The 25,337-nt window shown below is 43.6% G+C and overlaps 1 protein-coding gene and 1 long non-coding RNA gene across 9 annotated transcripts in view; both read left to right on the forward strand.

The window, feature by feature from the left end:
- LOC310885266 lies at positions 1-2,714 on the forward strand. The gene is made up of 3 exons (XR_014574656.1): positions 1-290; positions 790-921; positions 2,321-2,714. It is a non-coding gene; the product is annotated as an uncharacterized lncRNA (long non-coding RNA).
- A 10,884-nt stretch (positions 2,715-13,598) lies between these two features.
- APLP2 (amyloid beta precursor like protein 2) overlaps positions 13,599-25,337 on the forward strand; it is a 48,016-nt gene continuing 36,277 nt past the window's right edge. For 7 of the 8 annotated variants that reach the window (XM_083808429.1, XM_083808430.1, XM_083808431.1 and 4 more), the window contains exon 1: positions 13,600-13,756. In XM_083808429.1, the coding sequence (XP_083664555.1) occupies positions 13,676-13,756 (81 nt within the window). In that variant the 5' untranslated portion in view covers positions 13,600-13,675. Of the gene's footprint in view, positions 13,757-25,337 lie in introns of all 8 variants that reach the window. The other variant, XM_083808435.1, reaches the window with a different exon arrangement.

Raw genomic sequence — 25,337 nt, forward strand, 5'->3', positions numbered from 1 at the left:
GTTGGCGATGTTGCATTGCTATCAACATCTCTGGTATCTGAGACTGCAGTGTCCTGTTTGAATAACTGACCCTGCAGAGAGAGCTGCACAAGCAGACACCTGCAGCAGCATGGGGCTGTATTGATTTAGATGTCACTTTGGATTACATTCAAAATATTTTTGCAGAGTAGTTCTTTGCAGTTGGATATGTCCTTCAAGAGGATAGTTGTCTCAGTGGAAGAGAAATGTTTACTCTGGTGACTGATTAGTGTAAAGGAGGGGATGTTTTGAAACTAAACAGAGTTTGAAAGGTAAGTGTATTCCACCCACACTACAGACAGATACCTGAATGTCTTTGGAAATGAGTGTCTTAGAAGAACAGTAGGTAGCAAATGGAGCAAATGTATAGCGAGTGCCAAGATTTGTCAGTGAGTTCAATGCTACCTTATCTCTAAAACTGACAAAAGGAAAATGGTATCATCTGAGACAGCCATTAAGCTTGAAGCTGCAGCCTCTGCCCTGGTACAGATGGCTGCAAATGAAAAACTCCTGCTGCCAGCCAGACAGGAAAAACATGGAAATTAGCAGCCCAGAGGAAAAGCGCAGAGCTGCCCAGAGCAGGGAATTCTGGCAGGTCCCAGACCATGCTTCAGACAAATGACATTGGAGGAGGGATTCAGATACTGTACTCTGCAAGGAAATGATGTATTAACCTGCTTTTAAGAAATCTTAGTGTAGCGAATGGAACACAACCCAGTTATTTTACCTGATTTTTTTTTCCCTTTCTTTTCCTGTTGTTTTTCATTGTAGGAAATACTCCTCATTGTCAAAGCTCATGTGATGTTATTCAAGAGCACCCAAATGTTATGTTTTCCAGGTGTGCCCAGGCACCTGGCCAGCCACCAAACAGAGGTGTTTTCTTCAAAGCAGTGGATTTACACGGTAAGGCGAGCATTCATTCTTTCAAACAATTATGATAGTTCTTAGCATTTCTCTGTTATTACAGAATTGTTCAACTGTTGCTTTGAACTCTTGTAACCTCAGCCTGCATACAGTGGAAAAATTCAGGATTTGCTCGCCTGAGCATGAAGCTCACAATAAAATATTTGCTGCAGTTCCAGCTGACAGTGCTTGTGTGTCCTGCATCACGTTAGGTTTGCTCTGCCTTAATTTTGCAGGAGCCCTTCTGGAAATTTGTATAAAGAGTTTTGCTTCAGTAGAATTGATATTTCACAGTGCTCTAAAATCCATTTGCTCAGGGAGGCAATCTTTAAAGATAATAAACTATATTTGGAGCTCAGGCTGAATCTGTGCTGTAAGTTCTATCAAAGGATCCCAGAATTTGACCCCTGATTTTCAGAATGATTTGAAATTCTCTGTCTAGTGGATTTGACTATATAATAGAGTACCAGAGTAATAGCAGGGCTATTTCTTAAAGCAAATTTGCAGTCATTTTGATCAAGAGACTTGCCAGCTGCAGGCCCATCCAAAAAGCAGCCAATTTTTGCACTCAAGTGTCTTTTTTGCCACCATGGTTAGATTGTCCTGAAAGTTGTTATTTTAAGTGCTGAGTTATTTAGGAAGGTAAAGGACAGGAATACACCTAAGATTAGGTTATTTTACACTTCTGAGATCAGTCTGATAAGGCTGAATTAATCTCCCCGGTAAGTTCTGTTTCATCCAAGAATATCCTATTAAGCTGAGTGAGCCACTTCACATTCTTGCTGTCCTTCTCAAATGCAAAAGGTTGTAATGAAATGTCTCCTTCTGCCTTAATCTTTGTAATGAATTCTAGAGCATGGCTCCTCTTCTCTGCCCTCTGCTCACTATTTCTCTACAGAACTTCTAGGAAACCTGCCGGTGATACCTGTTTTCATTTCTTCCTACACAAGTTCCTCAAAACATTCCACCCTACTTTAAAATGCTAGAAACTCCCAGCCCAAAAGCTATTGGCATGCAGAGTTAAGTCTGTGGCTCGTGCTTTTCCAGACTGTTGTGTAGGTACAGATAATCACAAGTGACTGCCTTGCTGGAACCAGGGACATGAAACTTCTCTCTGGCATTGCAACTAAAGCAGGGTGTCCTGCACTTCGAAATCCCTCTTCCTAGCCCAAATGTTTGAAATGGTAGTTAGCTCTGAACTCAGAGAAATCTTTGTGTTCTTGTTTTGTTTTTCACACACGCTTTTGTTAGATAATCTGTGACCTGGGGGAAGAAGTGATCTGCCAAGCTTTCTGAATCCCCTTCCAGCAGCAGAGGCTGGTGTTGGTGGAAGGGTTGAAGCAGGCACCTGGAAAGAACTGGGTTGTCTGAGTAAGAGATGACTTCTTGCTTCAAGCAGGGCCTGAAGAAAAGGAAAGAGGAGGAACCAGCTGCCTACCTGAGCACACCAAGGAGCTGCAGTGAGGAGCAAAATGTGCTGGAGATTGTTTAATAGGTAGTTTTCACAGACCTGGATCAGAAGGCTGTAGTGCAGCCCTGGTACTTTTTTCTCCCAGGATGAATGCAGCCAGGACGTCTTACACCAGCCTGGCCTCCATAGGTGTTGTAATAGTGGGCAAATTATATTTTAGTGCTGACCGGGTTGTGAGCTCTTTCTTGTGACTTAAGCATGTTGGATGAGTTTAAATCTTACTCCTCTGTAAACCTCAATACCTTGTGACTAAGAATGAGAAAACAATGCACGTTCCATGCCAACTTCAGACATAGGTAAACAGTGATGTTATTACTGTTTCCTCAGGAGTAGTGTTTTTTTACTGTGTAGGCAATATCTGAGAAGAAAACTTTTCTCTTCACTGACCCTGATATTCAGATAGTCCTCCTGCTAATCTGGTAAGTGCCAGAAAGGATACCTGGTTAGCGCTCATCACAAGGCGGTATATCCACACAGCCCAAGGATGTCCTGCTCTCAAACTGGCTATATTACCTCCATCACTCCAATTTACTAGGCTCAAACAGAATTACTGCATTGAGCCAGGACTAGGTAAAGTGGTATTGTCTGCTGTGGTCAGTGTGAGAGCATCCTCAGTGGTATTAGAGGTATTAACAAAGGTATGCATTAGTCATCACAAACCCACTGTCTTCCTAGAGGATAGAAGTGCAAAGGGAACCTGCAGTAAATGTATAAAGAAATGGCTTGTTGCTAATTTGGGGTTTTTAGAGCATGGTTTTGATTCTCTGGTCCTTCCTCAGACAAAGTTCCTGTTAAAGTAGATACAGTAAAATTAATTAAATGACTATGTGCTAGCTGTGCATTGAAATCATTGTAGCAATACTTTGACAGCTTGTGAACTCCTCATTTGCTTCCTGTGAAGCAGTCATTTAAAACTCATTTACTTTTCCAGTTTCAGGTTTGTTTGATTTCCATTCTCAAAGCTAAGCAAAAAAAAAAACAATGCCAAACATGAAACTGAAAAGTGCAGTTACGCTGCTAACTATATCTTGCCTTTGCTTAATCTTTTTTGACCCATTCACTTTCTGTCATGGTGGCTGCAGAAACTGTACAAAATATTTTACAAAATACTATTTCAAATAAAGAGAGCAACTCCAACACTGCAAAAACACGTTAAAGACACAATCAAGATGAAAAAAACAATTCAGTATTCCTTTAAAGCACTCTGGGAATCTATCTCCTTTCAGAATCTTTCATCAGGTTTTCTTTAACACCTGACATATTGGTTGATAACATAAATACAAAATAAAAATGAATGAAAGAGCCCTCTACTGTACAGAATGCAGGGTTCCTTCACGATGAAATACTCAATAGTGAATCATGCAATTGTTGGAGAGCTGTTGGCAAGTGTTTGAGTCAAAGGCAAAAAACAGATTTAACGTGTGCAGTATTTTTCCTTCCCTTAATTTAAAGAAATATTTTCCCAATGCAAGAGCCTTTAAGGAAGAGAACAAATTATGTAGCCATAAACTCATTTGATTCTTATTTTTCATTGCTGTACTTCTTGGATTCGTTTCTGGTAAATCATTTCTTGCCCCATGCCAGATGCTGTTTTCATTCACAACGAAGTAATAGTTCTTTGTTAGTGATATCACAGTATTATACCACAGTCCTTATTGTGACTTCTCAAATTTAGCGTACTGAAATACATTCTTTGTTGGTTGTTTGGGGGCTTTTAGATCTAGGGCTTGATTGAAGTCAGTCTGTAACAAAAAAGAAGGAACAGAGCCCAGAGAACTTGGACAGTATGCAGTTAGCAGAAAAACATGGAAACAAAAGAAGAGCAAAAAGAAAAAGTTTGAATATTTGATATATCCCGTCTCTTCTTGCGTAGACAGAGGAAAAACATGAAATAATAATACTTGTGTGATTTGCTTTTGTTCAGGCTTTGATCTGGTGTAGGTATTTAATTGCTGACCCTGCCAAGGGATCTATCCTTGTTCCAGTCGCAGGGCGATCTGCTGGGGGGACCTGGGCTGGGGTCTGCTCCTGTTCCCCACCACTCTGCGTGGTCTCTAGCCAGAGCTCTGGTGCTGCATCCATTCGCTTAAGCAAGCGTACCCAAATATGAATAATTTCTAGTTCTTTAACTGAATCACAGGGTTGGGCTCTTCTATACATAGGCTAGAAACTTTGCTGTTCCCTTTCAGGCATGTGATCTGGGGTTTCGTATCACGATGACACACTTCCATCCTGGGCCGCTATAAGGCTTATTAAAACTGGTGTGTGTGTTCGTGCCAGTGTCCGTGTGCGTAGAAATGAATCCTTCTGAAGGATTATGGAAAGGTATATTTTCCAGAAGACAGAACAAATACAGGGAAGCCAGTTTAGTTACTTAAGGCCTGGTCGTTCAAGGAGTGAGTGGAGCTCTCTGGATTTTCAACGCAGGCTACAGCACTTCACACCCACTGGGTCTGTGTCAGGTTGTAGGGGTGTGTCTATATGTACACATGTATATGTATGTGTTTAAGCATACATTGATAGAAGGACATAATTGTGTTTTTTCCCTTTAAAAGTAAAGTGGTTATTATGAAAGAATGTAAGATGGAAGACATTCCTTTTGAAACTGGTAAGTAAATGTTAGTTTAAAATCTTTGCAAGATAAACACTTTTTTGGATAGCTTTTTGGCCTTTCTGGTCAATGAAGGAGCTGTTAAACAGGTCTGTTATCCAACTATTTTTTCAGGATGAATGGAGAAGGGGAGATATTTGCAGTACCTGATAGAATACTGATATATTTAAATGTGCTGATACAAGAAATTTTACAAAAGAGAAAATGTGGTCACATTTTGCCCTCATTGTATTCCACTTGAGACTGCACCGGGTTGTATGTTGAGGAAAAAATAAGCCAAAAGCAGTTTGGGAGGAAATTATTAAAATGAAGATAAATGAAGATATCTGGCTGACCAGAAGAATCTGTATTCATGTAGCAAGTGTTACATTACTCATACAGCAATGCTTTCTGAAGTATATTTTTGTATCATCACTTCCCATTTTAAATTCAGGTTTTAAATCCCCGAAGGGAATTCACTACCAGCCATTTGCATTTTAAAGTGAAAACTCAAACCTCAATAGAGTGCTCTACTTCAGACTCCTTTTATATACCTTAGCCAATGAGCTGCATCTTGGTGGAGGCCTTGGAGTCGACTGAGACAAGTCAGAAAAACTTGGAATACGCCTTGTTTTGCCTTATATAATGCAGAATATGCTGGTATCTGTGCAAAGCTCTCCTGTGAAGCAGTGCTTTCATGAGTGTGGGATGGAATGCCTTTGGGGGCAAAGACCTTCAACCTTTGGCAAACCAGGATGGATAGATAACAGGCTGCTCCCTCTTCCAGTGTGGGAAGGGAAATCATAGTTAAAAAGAAGTTGTAAAATACAGGGTGGCTTTTAGTTCAACCCTTTGCAAGACGGGGGAAACAACAGTAGGTAAGTTACAGAAGGAGCAAGATGGGTTTTCTTAAAACAAAGATCTCCCGGGGGCTGACTCATCTTCTGAGAAAATGTGATTCAGGAAAGAAATGAAGTGGGCTGTTCTCCCCCTCAGGCCATGGGTTTGCAGGTGGAAGCTGTAGATGGTCCACTCCTTCCCTTGGAGACATTGGGATTCATCTTCTGCTCACATGTCCCAGTTCCTTTAGCTGCGTCTTGCTTTATGTCTTCATTCCGCTAAAGCAGACTTCAAATACATGTATTTCTTCATTTCTTATTGCCAAGAGATCTTGTGTTCTGACTTCTTCCTGCTGAAGGCGTTTAAAAGCTTTGAATGTAGTGCTGCTACTTATCTTCTTTTGGTCTTCCAAAGAATTGCATGTTTCAAAAGTTATAAACAAAAAACAACATGGTGTAGAGTATGAAGCCACTCTTTTAAATGAGTTTATAAATGAATAGTACTAGAGAGCACTTTCTATTTTTGGGGTGTTAATGTATCTGGACCCAATTGTAGCGCAGGGTCTGCAAGTATGAATCCCTGTGCCTAGGAATTCCAAAATCTCACCAATTTTCCCTCCAACTTGGTTGAAGATTAGGCTTTAAGTCAGAACAAGACCCTTCAGCTCCTTCCCAAAATGTGTTCTGGTGGCAGGAAGTGGGAGGCAGAGCTTCTAGGTCCTCTTCGCTGCTGCCTCATGCTTGTTGCCCTTGTCTCCAGGTTGCACGTTTCAAGAAACTAAAATATTCCTGTGTTGACTTAAGAATGACTGGGTAGCTGGAAGCCATGAGGCTCCTAATGATGATTGCAACAGGAAATGTCTTAATATTTGTTTGAACAGAATGATGCAAACTGCAGCAATCTGTGATACCAATTGAGTCAGGGGGAGCTTTTTTGGTGGAGTCACTTTGCTCTTAAGTGCACTAGGAAAAAAAGAAGTACTTAAAGGATCATGCTGGTGATAGAAAACAGTTACTAGAAATAAACCTTTGCAGCATCAGACATGAAATGTTCAATAGACGTGAAATGTCTCCTCGGCTTCTCGAAATTCCTTACTGTCTGTTCCTGCCTCGTGTTACTACTTAACACACCCTGTTGCTTGCAAACTGAGTAACTGTACAAACAAGTGATGGGGGAGAAATGAGGTGACTTCAGTGTGCCACAAAAGAGCTTGTTAGCACAGGTTATTCCATGATGCCTGATGAAACACGCTCTGAATCAGACCTGATTGCAGAAGGAGGGGTAGATTTTGTTGTTGAATTGCACTTATCTTCAAAGCTGCTGCAGATGATTCTACGTTTATTCAGCAGGAAAAAGTCCTGAATTTTTACATTCTATGTTGTTCATTGCCGTGCCATTTGTTCAGATGATTTGGCTTTTAATCCACCAATGAATACTGAATGAAGAATTCAATCGTGAATCAGATATCTTCTTTTGCTTGCCAGTAATACAAGCCATTTTTATTTTCAATTTCAGGTTTCTTTTACTGCACAGGACAAAAATAAATTATGAGAGAAAAAGTTAAAAATTGTTCCTCTCAAGCAACTCTCCTGCATCAATGCTTAATCTTTCCATTATGTGTGATGTCATTAATCATCCTACTGTAATATTTGACACACATTTGTGGGACAAATTCAGATCTAATATAAAAGATGCAATAATACTGACTTATGTGGAACTGTAGCTAATTATAACATATTCGAATTTTCATCTTTCATGAAAGACCTCTATAAAATGAAGAACCTTTTACACTGCTGAAATGAGAGTCTGAATGAAACTGGCAAGCAGACAAGGGGAAGAAAGAAATGTTGTCCAAGGACAATAGGAGAAATTTAAGCAACATAATGAGCCAATAACTGGAAAATATGCTCAGTTGTTAGTGGATTTTTAATTGTCTTTAAGTTCTCATATGGCTTCTCTGCCACAAATTGCACTGTTCAGCTTATTCAAGTTGGAATGACTTGGTTGCCCATGATGTAGAATCGTAGTTTTAGGTTGGAAAAGACTTCAAGAGCAAGTCCAACCATCAGTCTGACCTACAGAGTTCCACCACTAAGCAATGTCCCTTAGTGCCCCATCCACGCCTCTGAAATACCTCCAGGGATGGGGATTCCACCACTTTGCTGGGCAGCCTGTTGCAATGTTTGACCAACATACAAACAACTGATCCTACCATTCTCAGAGACTAAATAACGTTCCTGTCTTCTCAGGTGGAGTAGAAGAGATAAAGATGACAGGAAGGCTTCAGGCCACTGTGGTAAGATAGTATGATGCCAAAGGGGGAGAATTTACAAAGTATTTTCTGCAATGCAGCTTCTTTCCTCCCTTCTCCTCTCGTGTTTTGAGTTCCATGTGTCAAATCAAGTGTTTGTTACAGCTCTTTGAAAACACATCAGACTTGAGATCTGGCACTGTGTTAGGCACAGAACAGAGCAGTAGGAAAATGGCCATCAAGAGTTAAGGATTCATTGATGTAATAACAGGTAGACTTTTCCTCCCTTCCCTGTGAAGCCATTTTAAAGATGTCTTTGAGGAGAAACAGGCTCATTGTCTACCACTATTTACTGTATCACATCCTTTTTCGCATATTCATCTGCTAGTTTTCCTCATGCCTGCAATTACTCTTATTTTTTAAGGTACGACTGTTTGCAATGTATCTGTTCTTATTTATTCTTCATCCTTTCGTTCTTCTAAACTCCACTGTATTTCTGTATAAATCAACTATTTTAAACTCCTATCTGTTTCACCTTATCTTTCAAGGCCTAGAAGGTCTCTCTTTTTTTTTTTTTAATCTCCTTTCTAGGGAATATCTTCATCCTCTGTGTGTACCTTATACTTTAACTCCATTCTTTTTCAGTGAATTTTCCTTCTTTGCACTGCTGCTGGACTTCCTGTGCCTTGTTTGCCATGTTTTCTTTCTCAGTTACAGATGGAAGTCTGAGTTGCAAAACAAAACTGCAGGAACCCTAGATTTCCACAACGAAATTTTGCAGCCAAATATAGATGTCCAATACCTAAGTAGGTTGGCAACTTTCTGATGTTATTTACAGGTTTTGGAGAAGTGTTATTTCCCAAAGGCACTTACATAGCTGGATGTTGGATTGAATTTTAGTTTACTAATAAAAGTTTTGTATTGCCTTACGGTTCTCAAACAGCCTTGTTCACCAATAGAGGACTTGTCCTGAGCACAGTATGGCTCATGACGAGTTGTGGCAGTTAACTGTATATCATCCATGCAGGTTGGTTAATTTATTTTTTTCCTTCAAGCACTCTTTATATTTCTTATTGCTGAATTGTAACTGAATTAGGAGTTCTTTCCACTGAAGCACACCATATGCTGTGGTTGTTTTCTAAATTGAGTTTGCATTTTACCTCCTAAAACCAAGGCTGGCTCAGCTCTACCTTCGCAACCTCTAACGTGCACGTATCTGTCATGTAGAGCTAGTATGAGTGATATGATCTGCCATTTAAATCTTCAATCAAGTTTTTTAATTAAGAGCTGGGTAACATTACTGTTCACAGGCTAGATCAACTTTATGCTTTAATTTGTGGAGTCTAAGAGACTGGTGAGAATATTCAAAGGCTTTCTCACTTTTGTGAACTCATTCTCCAGTGCTGGCGTGATCTCAGCACATCTGTTTGCTGAAGCTGCTGCTCCCAGTGACTTTACTGGTACCAGACACATTCCTCACTGACTTCTCTTCACCCTTTTTAACAAGAGTTTAACATTGCCCTTTTAGGGCATGTTTTTGTGATCATAAATATGCTCGTTCCATTTACACAGTTGTGGTCTTGCCAGTAATAATGGAGAGGTGCTCGCTTGAAACATTACTTACAGAATAAGCAGTACTGGAGGATTTTTCTCTCCAAGCCAGCCAAGGCTGAGCACAAGATTCTCAGTGCATCTTTTCTATAGGTGTGCTGGGAAAAGGACGCTAAAAGCCCTGGAACCAAGCATATAAAATAGGGTTCTTGGAAGGGAATGAAAGCTGCTACCTACCTAACAGGGTTAGCAATTGAAAAGGCATTCTAGGGAATGCTGCAGCCTTGCAGCAGTTCAGTGGTACTGTTGTCAGAGGCAACAACCGATAACTACCAGTTCTAATCTGGAATATATCTACACAGAAAACGTCGACACGCAGTGGTCATGGCTTCATGCTTCGCAGCATAACCTGCTGTTATGATGTTGACTAGTACTTACTTGAAAGCAACCACCACCAAAAGCTTTCATGATCCCTGCCGAAAGTGCTTTTATTTTATTTTTTAACTGCTGGAATTGCATTTGCATTTTGCTGTGTAAACATGCTGTTAGGCAGCTCTGGACAACCATCTGCATGATGAGGGAGATCGCTCCGATCCCAGAACAGCCATCTCACAGCAGAGCCAAATGATACTCTATGAGGCCACTGGCTGTGAAGTCTGTGCTATGCATTTTTGCTACACAGGACAGAAACTCATCCACAATGTATGGAAAGCTCCAGAAGTTATAACTACTGTGTTAAAAAGGAGTAAGAGGCTCTAGACAAAAAGCATGTGAGTTACTTGCACTTCCATAGAACCTTTCACCTGAGGATCTTAAAGGGTTTTACTGACATTAATGAAACCTTTCTGTGCCTCACTGCATATATATTAAACACCGTCTCTGCATTAATGCCAAGCAAAATGGGGTAGCCCTAGAAAGACTCTTCCAGGGTTGAACAGCTTGGCGCAAGTGATTCTACGAGATGTGACAGATCATTGGTGGGCTTTGGAAGGTAATTTTCAGCCGTTACTGCAGCCTGACACTCCACCACCTTGCACTTCTACTCCATGAAGGCTGCATAATAGCTGATGGATCATGGCAATGGTAAATCCACTCACCCTGTTTGCTTCTTTCACTGTTATGTGCCCTATGGCTGTAGTGACAGATCTATGCTCTGTCTCAATCTTCCTTTCTCCTCGCCCTCCAGCAGTCACGTAAATTCAGTTGTATTCAGAGCTCCTGATGACCACGAAGGAAAGAACAAGATCTCCTGGTTTAATTTTTTTTTTCTGTGGAGGAGTGATTTCCATGTGAAGGGGAATCAATTAGTCTTAATGAATTCAAATTTAATTTGTTGCGTGTTTTTTAGGTAGTACACTGAGCACTGATGGTCTTGCTTTTGAACGAGAATATGCTGTTTTCCAGCCCTGTGATAGGACTTCAGCTCTTACACGTTGGTGTGTCTGCAGTGTAGTACTAGGAGAAGGATTTGTTACCGAAGGTGAGAAGTTAAGCTGAGTTCATACCTTGTGCTTATCTGTGAGACTTCCATAAAAGTCACCAGATTGCAATGGCTTGTCAGGGAAAAATGAGGATAATGCTGTTCTAATCAAGACAGTCTCAGTAAAAAATAAATAAAAAATACTCCAAAGTGGATCAAGTATTTGGTATGTCTGTGGATGTGGATGCTGCTTTTTCGGTGTGTGTGTTAACAGCCATTATTGTACAATAGTTTTATAGGTGACCAAATAGCTTGAGACAAAAGACTTAAGTATATTCTAGTTGGACCATTGTTCTGATTTCTCACATGGGTAACAAATGGCAATTGAAATTCAGTCTCGTGAGGACCCTCATACTTTGTATGCTTCTGAACTTAGACATTTGTGACTTATTTCTAGAAGTATTCAGTAACCTGCAGCCAATTACTTCAGTTTCTGCTTTACTCCAAGAATCACGCCATTACATACTCTAACAATTAACAAGCCCTATTTTTTTTGCAGCCTTTCTGACATCTGCAAAATACGCTAGCTCACAGAGGCGTTGTGAGCATTAATATTCACCAAGCGCTATATAAATACTAAGTATTAGAAGTGTATTAATTTATATAGCACTTTAAGTGCTGTGTAAATTAAACCACGAATGAAAGCCTCTATCCAAAGATTTATAACTAGCTTGTACTTTTTGGCCTGGGGAGAAAGAAAAGTACCTTCTTTTACTTTTTTTTTTTTAAAACAAAGCTTAACTCTCAATATCTTCAGTTATTTACTGGTGTATTTATATTGCACAATAAAATATTTACATTAAAATGTATCAATTTTCAAAAAACTAACTCAATTTTCCAACTGAATTTGGCCATGTTGAAAAGAAAATTATATACGCCAAAGGACTGCAGTAAAAAAGATTTAAAGGCTTTCAAATACTATAAAAAAGAGACTATAATAAGTGACTAGTGGACCAGTCAGCTGTTTTAATTAAAACTGGGCCATGTATTGATCTATCGTCCAGATTTACCCCCATCTGCAACGTTTCGGCAATATTCCCTTCAACCATTTCAGAAAATAGCACTTCTAAGAGACACTAAAGAATACGGAAGTTGAGAATGTAAATGTTTTATAACTATGCGACATTTTGTACAGAGATCTTTCTTCCACGCCATGCAAGTGGCATATATATTTTCATACAAAGAATGAATCTACAGATTCTATAGAATATTCCCTTCCAGACATAATTATAATTGATTTCGTGATTGTTACTGCTTAAAGAATGACAAGTCTAAAATGTACTGGGTTAAATCAATTTTTTAAAGGTGTCATATTACCTAAACACTGCTCTTGCCTTTGAAACCAGTAGGAGCTTTAGTAGTTACGTGTTGAGGGTGGGCATTTGTCCTCCCTGAGTTGAGGTATGTTCTTGTGGAAGCCAAAGAGCTACTGAAAAGGGACTAATAAATACTTTGCACTGGAATGTAAAGGCTTCTGTGTCAGCAGCTGTGCTTGGTATCTGTGCTTTGTTCCTGAAGGGCTTGCTTCATTTTGCTTAAATTTCTTTTTATAAGTAACGTGGTGAAATTCAAGCAGGCGATGCAAATGTGGTACGATTGGTTTTAAAGGCAGAAACATGTCCTTAAATTGTGGCACCAGCTGTGGCAGAACATCTGCACTGAAAGCCACCGCTCACGTGCTCCTTGTTCAAAAGAAACAGGAGGCGAAGCCGCTTTACGCCAAGCGGCGCACGAGCAGAAGGTGATGATGTATCACTGGGATAAGTACCTGTTATTATTAAAGTTTACCGAGAGCTTTACTATGTTTACAGAAGCAGGCAGCAGCGCGTGCGGCGGTAATCTCGTCAGGTAGTGCCAGCCTCTCTGGGCGCGGGCACGCGAACGCCAGCTCCTGTTGGGGTGGCTGCTGGGATGGAGCCACCTAACAGTGCTGTCTTAGCTGTATTTTATTAAAGAGTGGAAAGAAGGGAAAAAAGAGCTGAAGTGTCTTTTTATTACGGTGAAGAATGAAGGTGCCCAGCGTACCAATAGGTTGAGTGTTTGTGAGAGGACACAGACACAGAGTTGGCTTTCTGTTAGCCCAGGATCCCCGCTTTTTATTATTTTTAAATGAGGAAACCTCCCCATTTCCCCTGTGGGCTAGGCGGCCTGCTCCTCGCTGTGGCGGTGGGCAGAGCACCAGGAGGCCCGAGGCCTTCTGGCCGCGCCCCGACGGCCCCACAGGGCGCCGCGCTGCCAGGGCCGCCTCAGGGCCTTCCGGCCGCCATTTTCCCCCTGGGCCCCACAGCTGCGTTCTCCCCGTGGGCGTAGCCCCCACCCCGGCGCCTCCCCCTCCTATTGGCTGAGCCCAGCGCGGCTCCACCCCCCTCCTCCCCCGAGCGTCCCGCCCCGCCTCCACCCCGCGCCCATTGGCGGCCGCTTCGGCGCCTCTCCCTGCGATAGGCCGGGCGGCTCGCCGGGGGCGGGGCCCGGCTTCGCGGGGCGGGGCCTGGCGAGGCGGGTCCCGCGGGGGTGGCGCGGCGGCCGCAGTAGCGCCGGGGCGGCGGTGGCGGGCGGCGGCTGGCGGCGGCGATGGGCTCGGCGCGGCGCTTCCCCCTCCTGCTCCTGCTGGGGCTCGCCGGCCCCGCCGCCGCGCTGGCCGGCTACATCGAGGTGGGTGCGGGGTGCCGCGGGGGGGAGACCCCCCGGGGGGGAGCGGGGCCCCGGGGGAGGCTGCGGGGGGCGAGCCCCCGGGGGAGGAACGGGCTGGGGGTGCTGCCTGCGTGGGGGAGCCCCGTAAATCCCCCGGCGTGCGCCGTCACCGTGCGGCTGGGAGCGATGCTTGGGCTTCAAGGGCGTGCTTTATGCGGAGCTGCTCGAGCGCTGCAGCTCCCGTTTGCAGAAACGCAACTTTCCGCACAGGGGTAATTCGGGGAGGGAAGCTCCCCTGGAAATAAAAACTTACCGTGGTCTGTCTGCGCGCCGTGGGTAGGGAAGGGAATCCTGGCCGCTAAAACCTGGACGCGGTGAGATCTGCCGGAGCGAACCGGCAAAACAAAGAGCGAAGTGTGCGCCCAGCTCCCGGCGCTGCGAGTAAATAGAGTTTAATAAACCACGCCTGAGCGCTGGTCGGGGAGGCAGAGCTGCCACATCGTCCTGCGGGGGCTCTGCGTTGTTCGGGGACGGGTTGTGGCTGCTGGCGGACGGCCTGAAACGTAACGGGCTTGGTTAAGCAGAACATCTGCCTCGGTGCGATGCGAAAATCGCGAGCCCCGAGCTGTTGGTTGCCAGCCGGCGATAGGCACGGCCCTTCAGTATTTTGTGTCTTGTGCGAAATTAGCCCAGGACTTTCGCTCTGCCCTCTTATTCAGCCGTTGCCAAGGAATAGTATTCCGCCTAATTTGTACTGGTGTTTCTGTCAGATTGCTGTAAACCAGTGGAACGAGGCAATAATCCTCTCGGGGAAAAAAGTTGCGCTGAGGTTATCCTGCAGGGATGATGCCGAGGCTCAGCAGGGCTGGTCCGAGGGACCCCAGCTGATGCCACGGTCAGGTTTCGTGCTCCTGCCTTGGTGGCGGGGCACTGTCCTGGGTGGTGGCCACGCTAATCTGATCTCCTGCACCTGTTGAGAAACTCCTCCAGCTGTAGGTCACTTCCTCTGGCATATCCGAGGCAAATTCAGCTGCTAGTGGCACGTCCCTTCTGGAGGCTGCAGTTGCTCACGGACTCGCCTTTCAGAAAGCCGACTTCCTCCTCGGGAAACAAACCTAGCCGTAATTTTATTCTAAAGCCTTGAGTCCAGCTGAAGAAGCGGAGCCCGGGATTCAGAATGGGATTAGCGAAGGTTTTGGCACCGAGGGGAGCGCGCCGGCGGCACCCACCCGGCAGCCCCGCGGTGCGGGGTGCTGAGCTGCTGGAAGAGGATGCACCCGGAGTGGTTCCTGCCTCCTTCCTCAGCGGATCGCCGTGCCCGTGGCGGGGCTGGGCTCAGGGCTCAGGAGCTGTGGATTCGCTCCCAGGCTGCGGCAGGCCGGTGCGTGCTGACACAGATCAGCACCAGGCTGGGGCCGCGCTGGTGCGGCGGGCTGCCGGCGTTCGGAGGTGTGTGCGCGATCTGCTCCTGCCGCAGCATCCGCGTCCTCCAAAGGCATGACAGCCTCCTTGGTCTGCTGACACAAAATGTCAGTCGTGACATTTTAATTCTCTTTTTTTTTTTTTAATACTGCATCCTCTACCATTGTCTTGTCCGTGGGGAGCTGCAGCTCTCGAGGCTTTCTTGCTGCCAAATTTTTTTTCCAGAATATTATCTTGACGCAGAGCTTAGGAAGTGAAATGGTTATTGTTCTTGTTTTCATCATCGTTACTGGAGGGTACCAGGTAATGTGATGAAAAACGTATAAGTGATTGATTAAAAATCAAAAAGACATTTGAAAGTGTACTAGAGTTAAGGAAAATACATAGCATTGTCTGTATTTATTAGTTTAGTCGAATTGGCACGGTCCCATTAGGTGGATTTTCTTTTGCTCGATTATCTTAGCTACCAGTCCCTGTCCCTGGAACACCCGGTAATCTTCTTATCGACTACAATTTGTTTTTCTTTCTTCCATGCATGGGGGAAGGGGAGTGGCGGATTTATTTATTTTTTAATTACTGGCGGATGAACCTTTGAATAGGGCGTTTACTGGGGCTTGTCACTGGTGGCCGTCTCCCTTTCAGATCGTGGTGCTGGCAGATAACCTCTGACAGCCTCTCTTCGAATGAATTTGAATATAAGAGCTCAGAGAAAGCACGGATACCCAGCAGAATAATGGGTTTTTCTTCCCAGAGCAATGCACGTCCTAAGGATGTATTTGAATTCAGTGACTGTTGTGTTTTGCTTGTGAAATCTTGGAGAACTTCAAATAGTTCACTGATGCCGACTGAAAAAAGAAAATAAATCTATTCTAATTTGATCTGTATTCCAATGATCAACTACTTGTGCTGTGCCCTCAAGGCCTTTAAAGATGCAAAGTTTCTTTTTTATCACTTGACCTTTTTGTGTAATCGAATCTGAGCAATGCAGACTTGATACAGCCTTTTTTTTTTAATCTCATTTTTTCTTGAGTGGTCTTTCTCCAAAGCTGTCTTGAATGTTTCTGTTACCTGTCTGCCTCAAATGACCAAGATTTGGGGTGAGAAAAACAACATGCGGTCTTGCATCAGAATTGTGCAGTTCTTGTTATTTTTGTATGGTGTGTTTAAATTCTCACTAACGAAAATATCAGTCTTGTGCCATTTCTGCAGACCTTAGGGACTTCTAATTGCCTGCTGCATTGAACAAAGAACTCCACCTAGGGGAAATTTCCACTTCTGTGTTGAAGTCCTGAGTAGAAACAGCTCAGTAAAATTCCAGTCTTGAACGTGGCCTTTAGTTTGCTTTCAGTTCCCACAACTTCACTTCCCAGTAAGTGTTAGGAAATATACTTTCGTATGAAAGCAATTAGACGCAGTGCCTCATCTAAGCCTAAAGCAGAGCTTCGCAGGGGCAGAGATGCGTGGAAGGAAATAAAGCGAATCAGGTGGGCAGCTGGTATTGCAGAGAGGCTCTGGAATTTCTGCTGCATTGTAGAAGGCTACGTGAAGGTAAGCCCTGCTCTTCGGAGAAGGCCTTCAGCTCTCCTTGTGCTAGACGTGCGAGGGCATCTTATTTATGACCTCTCTTATGTGTTATTTAGGTGTTATTATCTCTCTACCTTGGATTAAGTATTTTTTTTTGTTGTTGTTGTTAATGTCCATTGCAGTACCTGAGAGCTATTCAAAATATATTATATGGGTGGTAGCTTAAGCTGCATTTGAGTTTTGTTATATATTGCACCTTCTTCAGTGCCTTATAGTGCAAGCAAGAAAGAATATAGTGCCTGTTCTGTGTATGTCATGCTCCTCTCTAGATTTTGCTTGTAAAAAAAAATTGCCTTTGCTTTTTTCCATTGTGTGTGTCTTCTGGAGGCGTATGGACTCAATCTTGTAAACATAAGTTATTTTGACTGTAGCATCTGCTTGTACAAATGTGCTCAAACCATAACCTTGTTCTTCAGCTGAAGATACAAGGAGTATGCTATCCCCAGCTATTCCTTTCTTGGTAGAACAAGAAAGCTGCTTTCTGTGCTTTAGCATCTCAGAATCTTCTTGTTAACTACTTTAGGGTGTATAAATGGACGTAATCCTTCAGCTGTTTGCTCTCATGTTGCTTACATGCAGTAAAGCTTACTGCCATTGATTTTTTTTCTTTTAAATTTAGTTCATGCAGTCAGTGCCCCTGAAATCTCGTTAAATTAAGATGGTGCTGGCTCTTAATTGGAGTACTTCAGGTACTTGCAATGGCCTATAAACCACTCTGGTAAGGCTCCTACTTCAGAACTGTACTCAGCTCTACAAGATTGGCCCTTTTTTCTCCAAAAGTGTTGTCTGTGCCCATAATGGGCATGCTTCGATTCCTCTGCTAGCAGTGAGTTTGTCACTGCTAATGGCAGTGACAGGCAAATGGCACTTCCTATCACTGGTTTAACCTTAAATGGAGCCTGTGAGGCACATAGGCTATTTGCATTTTGCATTCCAGTTTTGATTTCCATCGTCTACAGGAAGGAGTTGTGCCATTAAATCTCAGGTTTGTGAGGAGAGGACATGGATTGACAGCACTGTGTAAAGTCAGAGCAACTCCTCCAGATATACATCTTTATTTAGTGAATGGAATAAATCATCAGGCTTCTGTTTACTGTGGTTTATCCAAAATGACACGCGGTGGCTTCTTATTCTGGATACTGTGGGCTAGAAGGTAACTTCATCACATTACCACCGTTATGTCAGTGGGACAAGTTATGGTTTAAGTTGGGTGCTACAAGGGGGAAGAAAAGCAAATGAACCTTCATTCTTGAGAGCCTGTGCACAAGGAAACGTGCATTTCAGGGAAAACAAATGGATTTTATTTTTTTTAGTAATTTCTTAAGTTGGTTGCACTTTGAATTTATGAATTCCTGCAGTGGTGAACAACTAACTCCCCAGTTAGATTTTGCATATGCATAACAATTGTTTAACTTGTTCAGCTTCTTTTCAGTTAAGGAAACAGTCAGGAATATGTACTTAACTCTTCTGCCCCATATGAGAACATGAAAAATCCCCATAGAAAAGAGAAGAGGGAAGTTAAATTCACTTTTTCTTCATGGCTCTACAATGGTCAGTGAGTCATAATGCTTGCTCTGCAGTCTCACTGGGCTGATTTTAATATTCAAAACTTCATCTTTATCTGCGTTTGTGAAACTTTAACCTCCAACTTGAGACAAATGATCAAAATGGTAATCTTCTGCAAATGGTGTTAAACTAATCTTTCTAGCACAAAATGTAGCCTGCCTGGCTTTTTTACGTAATCAGGTGTCCACCTGATCAGAAACGCATGCAGCTAAGCTGCTTACCAGCGCTTCATCGCCATGTATTACAGCGGTTGTTCTGTGTATAGCCAGCGGGGAAAAGAATACCTTCGTTATTTTTGAGGGATCAACCCATATATGCATTAAACCTCGTTATAATGTGTGGTTGTTGTTTTCTGTGCTGTCAGCAATGATCATGCTCTTGCAGGAATTGAGGCACTGCAGAGCCTTGGTACCTCCAGCACCGTGCTGTCTCCTGACCAGTGCGCGGAGTCATGCGGGGCCGCTGTCTGTGGCGTCCGATGTCTGATCTCACTTTCCATTTTTCTTGGAAAATCAAATCACGTCCTCGTTCTGTGTTTCACGGGGAGAGAACTGATGGTGAAAGCACCCTCGTGGATGAGGCATGGTCCGTGTAGTCTTTTGTTTTCTGCTGCAGGCAGTCCTGATGCCTGAACGTGTATTTCTTTATCCATTTTAGAGATGAATACTTGATCTGTCCTGGCCTACTGACAGAATAGCCTGAGAATTTTTGTTGTTCAGCTCCCACGATGTTGGTGTGTTGACTGCAAGGATAATGGTTTCGCCTGAGGTGCTTTTTCCCTATTTTTTTTTTCTCTACAGAACCGTGTTAGGCCTTGGAGTAATTTTTAGCAGTAGTTTTGGGGAAGTCTTGGATTTCAAGCCTGCTGATCAGTGTCTGGCTATAGAGTTTAAATCGATCCCGTTTAAGGGTGCCCTTCTGGGGGTTCATCATCTGAACCCTGGAAGATTTTGGCTGCTGGGATTCCCGTGCAGCTGAGCAGCGCAGCAGGCCGCTGGGGCTGTACAGGCCCTTTAGTTTACCAAGGGGGCCTGAGGTTGCTATTCCATGCGGTACATGAGTTCAGAGAAGTTTACAGAGGAGACGAAATCAATAATTGTTTGGCTCAGATGGCTTTTCTGTGTTTTGAGACTAACTGAAAATCGTTATGAAATGATGACTTTGAGTTTTTTCAAGGCACCAAATACGCAGGGCTTAACAATTACCCGCATCATTTAGATGCAGCCTGGAAAAAATAAACAAAAAACGGAGGTGCTGGAGCTGATCCTTCTTCCCTGGCTGCCTTGGTAAAGCTTCACGTGTCCGAACTCTGCCAAGGCACAGTCCTAGGTAGTGGTACCGCTCACCCCGCTGTCCGCGGCCTCCCTCGTACGGGTATCGTGCTGAGGTGCGGCACGGCCGATAACCGTGCTTCAGCGCTGGGATCCCAGGCTTTGGCTCAGTGACAGGGATGCATTTAAGTAATTTCATACAGTAAGCTTCTCTCTAACAAAATTACAGCAGTCAGAAGTATAGTCTGATTCAGGTCAAGGACATGGAGAGAGAGACGCACACAGACGGAGCGGCTGGGGCCTTGTTCCTCCTTCCTGTAACAGTAGATTGGTACTTAGTGAAGTTTCCATTTAAGAGTAGCTAATTATCATCTCCTTACTGAAGACTCCTTGCTGATCACATCAGGCAGGCTGACAACCAGCCACACCAGAAGTGTTTAAATAAAAGTAGTGTTTAACCTTGGAAGCGCCCTTAGTCATTTAGGTCTGTTTTTACAACCAAACGCTCACTGATTAGGTTGTATTTTTGAGAGTCTGATATGTTCTGAGGTGTTGGCCAGTGATTTTTTAATTCTTCCACTAAAGAAAGGTATTTTTCTGTTAACTTTTTAGTCTAACAGGCATGCATTTTCTCACATTGTTGTTGTGCTTGGGTTGTTTAATCCACCACCTCAAAGCACTGCAATAGTGCCAAGACCTCAAAAATCATTTTCCGATGATGTTCTTGCAAGGATGGACCAGAGGCTTGGTGAGCTACTTGGTATTTTCTGGGAGTTGCCCTATGTTAACTTCAATTCTGAGATGCTTAAATCAAAAGCCAGACATTTGCACTTTTAATTTTTGGGTTTCTCTGTAAGGGCTTGTACGTTATTTTTAGATCCAGCTCCCTGCCAAAAGTTTTGTCCCTTTTGTTTTGGATGTTGGGCTGACGAATCCCGCTAATTATGATGTCATTGCGTAGTGTGAAGTGACAGCAACAAAAAGAAAAATCTTGCCCGTGCCATCTGTTACAATAAACATTATGCACTCATGCTGGATTTCAAGCGGATTTGGATTGCATATTCACAACAGAAGCTGGTTTCTGCTTAGACGTATGGTAGCCTCCAGTATAAAGCTTTTAATCACCAAATTCTCGATATGGTTTTGGACTTGGTCTGACACATTGCTGGGTCTAAGTAGTAGGTCTTTTTGTTGGTGTTTAATCTTTTCCCATTCATATTGGGACTAATAACTTGCCAAAAGTGGTCCTAGAGCAATCTGCACGAATTATACTAATTCACTAATACCGAGCATTGGTTGCGGGCTGGCTGACTTCTTACGCTGGTCGTCTTACGATAATAGTGGCCTGAAATAGAGAGGGGCAGATTTGCTTTAATCTGCTAAGTATTCCTCTCAAAAGATTAAATGCAAAATGTTGATTCAAACCTGTGGTTTCAGTTCCCAGCGAGTATATCGGCATTTGAAGGCGAATCTTTCTCTGCATAATTTATCAAAGCCCTTGCTGAAGAAATTGAATTTGATGTCTGCTTCATTTTACGCAGCAAGATCACATACGCGTTTAGAAACCCAAAAGAATGAAACAATGTCGAGATCCAAGCTAAGCACGTTAGCCTGTGCAACAGTCCTGGCCAGAAATTAACCCTCAATGTAGGGTGCGTGGCAGTGCTCACACATTTGCTAAGTGTTGCTGCCTGCCAGGAGAAAGGGAGACAAATTGTTAAGGGTGCACGTTATCATGGAAACCAGTTGTTATTCTTGAATGGAGCACGATGTTCATGGCTCTTGGAATAGGACTAAGAGCCTCCAGGTAGTTTGGGGTGCAGGGTTTCAGACAGATCATTAATTTCCAGAGTCCTGAAGTAGGGTTCTGTAGCCTTGGCACTGGAAGTGTCGAGCAGTGGCGAAGGCTTTTCCTTGGTAGCCAGCCAGAAGATCATGATTTTGTTTTTTGAAACGTGTGAAACGTGTTGGTGTGTTGGAGATCTGCTTTGGACACGAATGTCTGTGCTGCTCTGGACTGGCGTGGGGCCAGAGCCCGTCCCCAGAGCGTCCAAGTGATTCCCCGACCAGGGGCACAGGATGGCAGCAGCACATCCATGGTGGCTCTGCAGTGTGCACCGCAGCGGTGCAGCCCCCGTCCCCTCCACCTTCTGCCATAAGGCTCCTTGTAAATTCTGCCTTCTTCAATTGCATCAGTACTTGCTCTGCAACAAAGCTAGTCAGTATGTGGATGTTCTGTTTAGGGCAACAGACGCTTTCTCGGAAGCAATTTACCAATAACAGAGGCAGAAGATGAATGGCCTGCCAGAGTGCAGGCTCCATGCGATGTAATATTTTGTGCGGCTGTAACCCTGCGTTGTCCACAGCTGGCTGTATGGGCTAAGTCACAGCTCGTGAGGGGTTTGGATTCCCCGCCTCCTGGCTGCGTGCTTGTCCTTGTATCAGTCTTTTCATTGTATGCATGTTCAAAATGTGTCTGAGTTACACTAAGCGCAACAGCTGACATGTATTATTTATGTCTGAATCCCTAGTACTGCTTTTATGCGTAATGTTTTGGATAAGCGAATCCTTCATTTTCGATGCTTGCATCTTGCTTCAGAACGCCTTCGGTTCTCAGGGTAAGAGACAAAGAAATAAATAAACGCCCACCAGCCGATCACCTCGGAGGCCTTTTGCCATCTCTCCTTCGCTCAGCAACATGACTCCAAGGGAGACTAACGAGAAGAGCTGGATTCCTAATGCACCAGGGCTGTTAAGGCAGCAGGAAATCTTCTTTCAGATTTGCTTAAATGTAAAACCTGTGATACAGACAAAAGGCATTTTGAAGTCCAGGCTGAAATTCCTGGGTTTGGATGGATTTGTTTTCCTCGGTTACATTAAGCAAGCTTTGGACCTTGCTCCACACGGGAATTAGTGTGGTGTGAAGAACACTTTTCAAAGTATAACCACATGGGAGGTTTTCCACAGGGCATCTGTAGCATGTTAATTCCCTTTTTCATTGCAGGGCACTGACTAGAATGGATCACTGTGGCCCTTTTGTAATAGCTGCTGATGTTTTTCAAGGGTATTACAGCTCTGAAAAGGCCAGCGGCGTACTTGTTAGTTAGGTGTGTGCAAACAGCTGAACTGGTTGCTCCAGAGAAGCATGCTGTGAAGATATCCACAAACTGGGCTGCAAGCTTCATGTGAACTGTGGAAGAGAAGGACTGGGAGCACTGCTTGCTAAGACTCTAAATGGCCTTTTTTTTTTTTTAAGGCAAAAGAAACGATGACTTCGCTTCATTTGCCTTGTTGCCCTTGGTTTCAATTTGGCTTTCTGTATTTCCTGTCACTATCTTTAAAGATTTTTGCAAAAAGTTCAATTGTTATTCCTCACTATGTAAGTGGCTGATAGCTGTACTCAAACTGTTCTGTTATTGTATTTAATAGCCTGTGATTATTAAATCTATCTTGATGGTAAAACCAAGGGCATAACAAACATTTAGCTACTGCTGGCAGCGAAGTTGACTGTCTAGGACGCGCACAGCTGTTTGGAGCTGAACTTCCAGCAGCAATTCCCATGGTTTTGGCTTTGAGGTACGTTGCTGTTACTTCAAGACAGTGCTCCTGACCTGCCTGTAAGCTGCTTTTTAGGCCAGAACAGGGGGCTGGTCATTTTTGACTCTTTATAGCAGATAGCTTAAATACTCCACATCTGTAAAGCAGAGGTTTTTTTTTTTTTCATAGTATTTGCTTTGGAAGGACTTCTGGGGCACGGAATATCTCTTGAAATACCTCTCTGAGCAGCATTCACCTAAGAATATGTACCTACATCCCGTTTAAGATGACGTTCTTCAGTGATGAAGAGGATCAAAACAGTCATTAAGCTGCGAAATGCGCCACGTGTCATATAAAGTATGAAATAAAGATATGGACTGAACATGCCAGAGTGGCGCAATCCATCGGAATGCATCAGGATGTGAACGTCTTTAGCTGAATTTCAAATGCTCGTGTTGCTGAAGGATGAAGCTGGTGCTGAGTTGGCATACAGAAACACTCAGTCTGTTGGCGTTTGCACAAACACTTCTGCTTTTTTTCTTCTGTGTAGGAACGGATAGTTGGAGCCCCTCTGAAGCGCCTAGGCTCCTGAGTGAAACTTAAAATTGTGTGCTTAGCTGAAGGTTAGTTGTTAGGATAAGTCCTGGAGTGATGAGGACTAACCTTGGGAACAAAGAGTGGCCTCAACGAAGCGGACTGTGCTTGGTATTCCAGCTGCTATGCAAATATTCCTGTCTCTTTCGTTGACATGTATAACTGTCAAAACACAGATGATCTGAACTGGAGTTGTGCAGCTCTGCTGTTAGGACGTTCATTGCTGCTGCCCAGGCTTTAGAATTGCAATGCAGCCTCGACACAGCAGCTTTTATTTCTGCCCATTTTCCTCTGCACCAACTGGTGTGTATTTGCAATCTGATACAAAATTTCTCAGTGCAGTATTCTCAGAATCTTCTCGCTGTCCCCAAGCTGGTGACATGAGTTCAGCCAGCATTGGGATCACTGCTGGATAGGGACGGCTGCATGGAGAGGCAGCCACGTTGAGACCTAGACTGGAAGGAGGACATTGGGGCTGACGAGGGTTTTTATTTATCCAAAATAAGGATATTAGAATGAGGCGTTTCTGGCTGCCTGGTGCTATTGCATCATCAAGCTACTATTTCAACACGGCTCTTTTCTCGAGGGCTGATTTCTTACGATGTGAGGCATCTGAATACATTCCACAGGGTGAATCCACCACAGTGATTTGCCTCATCGTGGTGAGGCTGCTGCTGAGATACCCGCACAGCCGCGTATCTGAGTTATGAAAAGCCTTGTTGGGCCATGTCTGAAGTCAACTAATGAAAAACGGAACCACCGCTCCCAGGGGTGAGAACTTTGTGCAACATTTTCAGCCTTTGACTTTGAGAAAACTCTATTGAAGCTACTCAGCCTATGGCTAGGAAAATGGTGAGTGGCCTATTGCATCAATACTCAGATCAATCTTCCCTCCAATCGCCGCCCTAGTGATGGGATTTATGTGTTAAGTCAGCATTTCTGTTGCCGTCCATATCTGCTTGTAGGGTCAAAGAAAGTAAAACTTGCTTGTGACAGCCGACCTTTTATATCTTTCTGCTGGCTCTCAGCAGAGATAAATGCACTCAAGTGTTGGGCAAGAGCATCTGAGCAGGCAAAAAAGTTTCTGCAAGAAAAAGTAAACAGTCCCTTTCTGCTAATAGCCTTTTCCAAGGCTACTTGGAAACAGAGAGTTGTTGGGAATCCTCGTGTTCAGAACAACGCGGCTTGGAGTTTTTTCTTTGCTGATCCTGCAGCTGGAGGATGCTAAATCTTTAGGCCAAAAAAATAGCTTTGCTGCTGAGATGGTCAGACTGGATAAAGAGTTAAACGGTGTATTCTGGGAAAAAAATTGAAAAAAAAAAAAAAAGTAGTGCTCCCTGTTGGAGACCTTGAAGAGGAACTTCTCTGGAGGCGATGGGAGTTCTCAGTGTATATTGCCTGCTGTTCCTGAAGGCATAACTAGATCGGCTAAAACAGTTCTGCCTGTTCTTTTTCAAAGGGTAATTTCCCCCACTGATGTGGAATGGGTGATTTTGCTTCCAGCTTTGGAATAAAGCTTTTGGCTCATAATGGTTTTGTGCTGGAAGACCTAACTCAAGTGTCGTATTTCTTAAAAAATTGTCCAAGAGCTAAGCAGCAGAAGTAGCAGCTGCACTATCTAACCACTT

This window comes from Anser anser (assembly GCF_964211835.1).
Source record: "Anser anser genome assembly, chromosome: 22".
Classification (NCBI taxonomy): Eukaryota; Metazoa; Chordata; class Aves; order Anseriformes; family Anatidae; genus Anser; species Anser anser.